Genomic DNA, 8,326 nt, shown 5'->3' with positions numbered 1-8,326 from the left:
TCACCTCCCCACCCCCACCAGAATAACAGTTGGCATTTAGAAAACCTGAACTAAAATGTCAGACTAGTGAGGGTAGGTGAGAGGTGGGTGGACACTCAGTCCTCCCCACCCTCTTCTCCTACTCTGGTCTGAAGGGGGGGGGGGGTCATGATGAGAGGGTGGAGGGGTACTGCCTGTAGCAATAGCATATGAATGGGTTGGGTGCAGACAGTAGCATATGTGTGTACATAAGTGGGGTGGATGGTTAAATTTGAATAGTGATGGATATTGGCTGTTTAGCCCCTGGTCGTTTCTGATTCAGGAAGCCTAACATCAAAGACATTCCGGCTGTGGCCATTCCAATCAATATCTTGCTCAGTAATGCTTAGGTTTGTTGACGGAGCCCCAATGCATTCACATATTTCTACCAATATACCATAACACTTTCATGTAATTCTACCAGGATACCACAACATGTTTATATTTCGAACTTGTTCCAATCTTGCCAAGTTTGGCCATGCCGTTTGTACTTCTGGAGGCCAATTAAATGAAGAACTAGGCGAATATTTGGTAAATTCTTTCTAATTTTGGCACAAAGGAGAGGGGTTAGCTGATGACATGGACCCCAGTACTCAACTGGTACTTATACCATCGACCCTGAAAGGATGGGAAGCAGGCTTCCCCTCGGCAGACTCAATGCCATTTTGTCTAGTTTGTTCACAATTCTTCCAGCTCACTGCCTTCTTGATGAAATAATCCACCCTAATGCCTTCCCTCCTCAGCAAATTTACGTCATTGTGCCTATTGGTAGATAATCCACCCTAATACCCCCTCCTCATCCCTCCTCCACAAATTCATGTCCTCCTGCATAATTTAGACATCAATAATTGATCAACAGATTGGTATTTTCTTCAACTCTCAACTTTCTGATTCTACCATCTTTGCCATTGTTCTCTCTCTCTCTCTCTCTCTCTCTCTCTCTCTCTCTCTCTCTCTCTCTTTCTTTCTTTCTCTCTTTCTCTTTGTGTTCTTCCATTCTCTCCTATTTCCCTCTCTCTCTCTCTCCCTGACTTAGCATTTTTCTCTTCCTGTTTTTCTTTCCTTCTTACTCTCTCTTCTTATCCTCTCTCTCCTCTTCCACTCTCGCTCTCTCTCTCTCTCTCTCTGCCCTACTTTTTCTCTCTCTATCTGCCTCCCCTCCTTTCTTCTTGTCTTTCCTTCTCACTTCTTCCTCTCTCTCACCCTTCACTCTTTCTCTCTTCTGTCTTTCCCGCCTCACTCTCTCTCTCTCTTTCTCTCTCTCTCCTCCCCTCTCACCATGCCCATCACCCACTACTTCTCCACTTACAAAATAACTACACTAAAATTCCCTTTGCAGATATCTAAATTTATAAACCCATTCAACCCAAACACATCCTAACAAATTGCTGGATGTAGAGATATAAATATACAAAAAGTATTAAAAAAAAACATAAATATAAGAATAAAGTCAAACCAGATCAATAAAAAACAAGACTGGCTGCCATATTTGATTGATTTCATTGATCAATAATCACTGACATCAGTTCAATAGACTTCCCCTTTGCTTTTGCTTTCCTTCCTCTATTGATAAACTTTTTTGCAGAGTAGAAACTGTTGTGGTTGTTGTTGGTAGTATTGGTGGTAGTAATGGTGGTAGTATTGGTGGTAGTAATGGTGGTAGTATTGGTGGTAGTAATGACAGTGGTTTCTATTGTGATAGTTGTGATGATGGTGGTGTTGTGGTAGTGGCGGGCGGGATGGTAGTTGGTCATAGTGGTAGTGGTGGTGATGGTGATGGTGGTTACTCTCATAGTGGTAGTTACTGTTGTGGTACTGACTTGTTATTGTTTACCCCTTCCTACTGTCTCTCCCCACCCCACTCTCTCTCTTTCATATTATGTGTGTGTGTGTGTGTATCTGTTTCCCCTCTAACACTTTTTTTCTCTTTGTATTGCAGAAGTGAAAGCTGACAGAATAAACTACCGCCATTCTACGTCAGATTTGCCACCCAGTACCCTCTGCTCAAAGCCGAAAGAATTCAGAGCCGAAATACCATCTGAGGACTCTTGCTTCATCTCCACCACACCCACTGCCGACAAGAATCCCGTGACCACTGTGACAGTTGAAAGCAAGAAAGTTCCCAGCAGCAGCAGCAGCGACAACAGCATCAGCAGCAGCAGCAACACCAGCAACACCAGCAACAGCAGTGTCACCCCGGAGAGTCCAAACAAAGTCCCAGATTCTTCTCAAGTAACAGCCAGATCTTGTAGCACCACAAGCACCAATAGTACTAGTGCCTACGCTGTTTCCGTGGATGCCACCCCTGCACAGTCGTCGGTAGCCGATCGAGCATATCACAAGCCGCTCCGGCAGACAAAGTCCCACCACACTTCGGAGACCACTTATTCATCCGCGTATGACTATGCAGTGCAACGCAAGTTCAGCTGTCCGGTCGACACTACTGTCCACGATGAATTTCAGCTCGACTCTGAAGCGAAGGAGTTAATTTTAAGAAGTGCCAACCACACTCGCCACAAACGCATCGCAAGCTTTCCTGCCAGTCAGCCGGCCGTTCCTCAGACTGGTCTATCCTCTGCTACTGACAGTCTCTGCAAAAGAAATCTTCCCCACACGACAACAACGACGACAATAACGACCGCCGCTCGACAACTAGTTTCCCATTCGGCTGACTTCGACATAGCGCACAGCAAGGGTTTCGGCGACAATTCTGTCGCCAGCTTCGACACAACAACGCATCACAAGTGGACACCCGTGGAGCACCGCAGCTGGAGCACGTCGGAGATCCCGCAATCTCCGAATAGGGAGCTGGTGGTAAGAGCAAAATCTCGAACTAATTCCGAAGTTGCATGCGATGCCAAAAATACTCCTACCCTTACCAAAATAACTCGGCTGAATTCTATCGGCAGCAAAATAGACACTTCCAAAGAGGTTTGTGCCTGTCTTTCTTTCTATAGTGTGTAGAAAAAGAAAAACATAACAAACGTTAATGCTCTTTCATCACTCAGGTAATGATCCTTATCATTAGTTGAGTGTCTGACATGAAGGTCATGGAGGGAATGGAGATTGGGGTTGAATAAGGAGAATAAAGGTTTGCTTATTTTGTATAAACCAGTGGTTCTCAACCATTTTCTTCCTATGCACCTGTTTCATTATTATTTTATTCTGGTGGATTCCCAGAGCCATTCCATGTTTAAAAACTAGTTTTATAGAGACTTCTTTCAAAATTCCTATTTGGTTTTTCACACACATTCCCTTGTGTAGGTTTGCAACAGAACTCTCTGAGAGAACATGTTTCAGTGGCTGCAAACATGTTGTACTACGTAAAACATTATAGAAAGAAACCTAGTTGTTCCTTGCAAGAAATACATGTAAAAGCAAAATTTATTCAGGGACTCTTTCAATACCACTGAGAATCACCAAATTTCTATTTTGCTTGCATGAACCCCCTAAAATCTAATGTGGACCCTCATGGGTCATAGGGACCCTGGTTGAGAACCACTAGTATAAACTATCATTGTTCATTTTCATCTGGGATTCCTGGTCTATCATCCCTGTGAGTCTGTGATCCTATTCTCTTGTTTTTTGCTTCCATTTTCCACTGCAAAAGGCACTTTTTATATTATTCTTTGTTTTTATGTCATAATCCTTTTTACTATAGACACAAGGCTTGAAATTTTGATGGAAGGGGGTCTAATTGAATTGATTCCTTCAACCCCAATCCTCAACTGCTACTTATTTCATTGACCCTGAAAGGATGAAAGGCAAAGTCAACCTTGGCAGCATTTGAACTCAGAATGTAAAGATGGACAAAATACTGTTAAACGTTTTGTCCAATGCCTTTTAACAATTCTGCTAGCTTGCTGCCTTTTTCTTTTTCAATTTACAATAAAAACGATTTAACATTAAACTGAAAGAGTACTTTAGAGTAAAGCATTAGGCAAGTACAGTGTTTCATATTAATTACTGAATCACAAAAGACTAGGAATTATGTAACAGACTTCTTTAATTCCTGTTCTTTTCTCATTCAATATAATAATAATAATAATAATTATATAAATAAATAAATAAATACCACCTCACCAGTCATCACTACCACCCCTACTACTGTCACTACCCCCATGGCCACTGTCACCATTGACACCTGCCATCACCACCACCACCACCACTGTCCCCATTTTGACTTACAATGCCCCTTTGTCACTGCTGCCACCACCACCATCACTATGACAACTGAAAACCATTTCCAAGCAAGTTCCCAAGTGCAGCTGCTGAGGAAGACAGAAACAAAGACCTGATGTCTCTATTGTGTCACAATCGTCTGTAACTGAGGTCATCCAGAACAGCTTTGCTGGACTCTCTCTCTATGCTCACCCCCACAATCTTTCTGTAACTACTATCTGAGCTCAGATTCTGCTGAGGTCAACTTTACCTTTTCTCCTTTCAGGGTTAATAAAATAAGTACCAGTTATGCACTGGGGAAGGGGGGGGGGGGTCAATGTAATCAACTGGACCCCCATCCCCAAAATTTCAGACCTTGTGCCTATAGTAGAAAAGATTATTATTATTATTAGCTTCTATTTCTAACAGGTCGAGTGACCATGAGAACTCTCTTGGTTTGGTCTGATGATGGTGAGAAATGTTTGTGGGTGGGATCAGGGTGGAAATGTTTGTGGTCGAGATGCAAAGCTTGTCACAATAAAGACAAGTGTGCAGCATTTGTTGTTGCATACTTGTTGTTGTTGTTGTTGTTGTTGTTGCATGTTTGCTGTAACTGCGTGGTGCATGCCTTTCATTTGCACCTGTCACATTTTATGGCAGGCAGAACCAGTGGTTTAGCTACCATGTGTACACCCGGAGTAGCCCCTGCATTTGTCAAGGTCCCATCAAGCCTATAGAACCTTATACAGCAAACAAAAATGTGAAACTTCCCCACCACCACCACCACCAAAGAAGAAAACATTACCCTGGGTGAATTGCTCCCTGCAACTCAGCTGCTGCTGCCGTGTACCCTATTTGCATGTTGTTTGTACAGTGGTGCATCTACTGCATGTTTCTCTGCCCTACTTTGTAACAGCATGATGCATAACCTGCCCATCGCTTTCTAATTATGCTTCCACAAATTGTTATTTTTATTTATGTTGCAATTGTTTCCTGCAGTATTGTACGCCTGTGCATACATTGCACAGGTGTTACACCTTATCGCACGTCACCAATTTAAGCTCTGCTGTTTCTTTGCTGCAATTTATTTGTGTACTGCAGCTCTTGAACTCTTGAACTCTCCCTTATGGAAGTGAGATGGGATGTTAAAGATATCCTCACTGGCCTGCGAGAGAGAGAGAGAGAGAGAGACAGTCGAGCCAATGGACAGACAATGAGACAGTCCAGCCAATGGACAGACAATGAGACAGTCGAGCCAATGGACAACTGAATGAACACCAGTGCACTGGGATTATTGCAATGATGCATCACTGCACTTATAAAGTATCCCACTAATGCACCATGACATTACTTAGTATAAGACACTTGCCTGAGGTGCTGTGAAGTGGGATTGAACTTGTGGTCACATTGGTTGCTTTGGTTTCTTGTTATTTTTTCTTGTTATCAAAAAAGTTCTCTGAGTGTTGAATTCCTTTTTTTTTTAAAGAAAAGAATTATTCTCCCATCTTCCCCCTACCCATCCCAGTCCCCCATGTTTCTTACACACACACACACACACACACATTCACACTTGCATGTACACAAACTCACTCATATACACACATATTCACACACACATACACTCCCACGATAATGCCCTGATACATACAAAATCCCTTACTTAATCCTTTAGAAAATATAAAAAAGCCCCCCCCCCCATGAAATTGGTAAAGTGGGTGGGTTTTAAGTTGATTCTATAATTTAATGTTTTTCACATGTTCCAAAGTATTCGGTGTTTCACGAGATGACAACAGACCTTATGTTTCTGTGAGACAGATTTTATCAAGATTGTAATTTAATAGCAGCTTGGGGTAGATTCTACCCAATTCATAATAACGAAGGCTTTCTTGAAAATCATTTTTATAAAACACACACACACCCACACACACAGGTCTTTTATCTTTTACTTGGTTTTCACTGTGGCCATGCTGGGGCACTGCCTTGAAGAATTTTTAGTCAAGCAAATTAATCCCCTGTACTTTTTTTTTTTTTTAAACTTTTTTAAGCCTGGTCTACTCTACAGGTATCACTTTGCTGAACCACTAAGTTACAGAGAGGTAAACACACTAACCTTGGTTGTCAAGTGGTGGTGGAGGACAAATGCAGACACACACACACACACACACACACACACAATATAAGCACTGATGTGGCTGTGTGGTTGAGAAACTTGCTTCCTAACAATGTGATCTCAGGTTCAGTCCTATGTGGAACCTTGGACTAGTATCTTCTATTATAGTCCCAGGCTGACCAAAGCCTTTAATGAGTGGAAAGTGAAAGAAGTCCACAGTTTGTGTGTGTGTGTGTGTCTGCTCTTGTTTTGACATCTTGTGTTGGTTGTAAACAAGCATCACTGTTATACAAGTGGTGCTGTTTATTTTCAATCATTCATGAAAAACATGTCAGGCCATGGGGAAATATTACTTTACTTGGAAATAGGTGAGGGTTGGCAACAGGAAGAGCATCCAGCCATAGAAAATCTGCCTCAATAAATTGTTCAACCCATGCAAGCACTTAGCAGTTCGGCAAAAGAGACTGACAGCATGAGTACTTAGCATTAAAGAAAAAAAAAGTACTGGGGTTGATTTATTCATCTAAAAATTCTTCTTAGTGGTGCCCCAGTATGGCCACAGTCTAATGACTGAAACAAGAAAAAAATGAAAGATGTGTTTGTCTGCTGTGAAAAGAGTTCCAGAATAGCTGGGAAGTTGATCTGCAATGGACTGGTAATCCGAGTTAATCCCTTATGTTAGGAATCTTTAAGATCATAATAAACTTAAGCCTAATCTCTCTGTGTGTGTGTGTGTGTGTGTGTGTGTGTGTGTGTGTGTGTGTTCATAGAGGTCTAAAATAATGTTGTGTCTCATTTTCTTTTTTTCTATAATGTAGTAATTTAATAAATAGAGCATGTAAAAGAACTTATCAGTAGATTGATAGTAATTAGGTTCTTATTTGTATTAAATGCTGTTTTCCACATCTATGTAAAATGTGTGTGTGCGTGTGTGTGTATATATGTGGTAAATTGGCTAATTTATGAATATATTATCACTTAATATCTGTCTTCCATGTTAGCTACATACATACATATATACATACATGGCTCAATGGTAAGAACATCGAACTCATAATCGTGAGGTAGTGAGTTCAATTCCCTGACCAGGCCATGTTGTGTGTTCTTGAGCAAGACACTTTATTTCATGTTGCTTCAGTTCAACCATCTGTAGAGATGAGTTGTGATGTCCCTGGTGCTAAGCTGTATCGGCTTGAAAAAGTATAAAAGCCAGAACCTGTTGAATTTCATTATCAGTACAATTTCTAATTAGACCAAATCTTAGGGACAGACATTACCAGGAAGTGATTTGCAATTAGAAGTCTTGCTTCTCTCATGGACAATTGTATGTTGGATGCTCACACGGTCAAAGTTCAAACAAATCTTTTCATTTATACTCCATTGGGAAAAACCCATTACGTTGTGTATAAAGAAGTCTTATTATTTCCTTTGGATGTATTTCCTTTGGATGTATTTCCTGTTTTAGTCTATTGTTGTTGATCTCACATTGTTAGTAATGTTAGAATCACTAATCACAATAAATATTGTAGAAATAGATCAAGTTTGGAATGAAATTCCATCTTTTTTTTTTATATCATGGCCAGTGTCAAGTAGTTCTGTTTGTATGTATGTGTGTATATATATATGAATCATCATAATTTAACGTCTGTTTCTATGCTGGCATGGGTTGGACAGTTTGACAGGAGTTGGCAAGGCTGGAGAGCTGCACCAGGCTCCAATTGTCTGTTTTGGCATGGTTTCTATGGCTGGATGCCTTACAGAGTGTCTGCTGGGTGCTTTTTATGTGGTACCAGCACACACACATACATACACATGTATATAATACCAGCGTAGAAAACAGATATCAAATGATGACCAATGCTCATTTTTTTATGCTGTCGTAGGTGTATGTATAGTGTGTGTGTGTTTGTATATATGTACATAGCTCATGTTTCTATGCTGTTGTGGGAATGTGTGCTCATGGTATATATATATGTTTCTATGCTGTTGTGGGAATGTGTGCTCATGGTATATATATATGTTTCTATGCTGTTGTGG

The 8,326-nt window shown here is 41.0% G+C and overlaps 1 protein-coding gene across 4 annotated transcripts in view; it reads left to right on the top strand.

Annotated features, from left to right (window-relative positions):
- Positions 1-8,326, top strand: part of LOC106878660 (uncharacterized) — a 110,357-nt gene that overhangs the window by 64,672 nt on the left and 37,359 nt on the right. For 3 of the 4 annotated variants that reach the window (XM_052975590.1, XM_052975589.1, XM_052975591.1), the window contains one exon: positions 1,958-2,949. In XM_052975590.1, the coding sequence (XP_052831550.1) occupies positions 1,958-2,949 (992 nt within the window). The remainder of the gene's footprint in view (positions 1-1,957; positions 2,950-8,326) is intronic. The other variant, XM_052975592.1, reaches the window with a different exon arrangement.

This window comes from Octopus bimaculoides, chromosome 21 (genome assembly GCF_001194135.2).
Source record: "Octopus bimaculoides isolate UCB-OBI-ISO-001 chromosome 21, ASM119413v2, whole genome shotgun sequence".
Taxonomy (NCBI): Eukaryota; Metazoa; Mollusca; class Cephalopoda; order Octopoda; family Octopodidae; genus Octopus; species Octopus bimaculoides.
The sequence above is the reverse complement of the archived record's forward strand: the minus strand, read 5'-3'. Positions and strand labels throughout refer to the sequence as shown.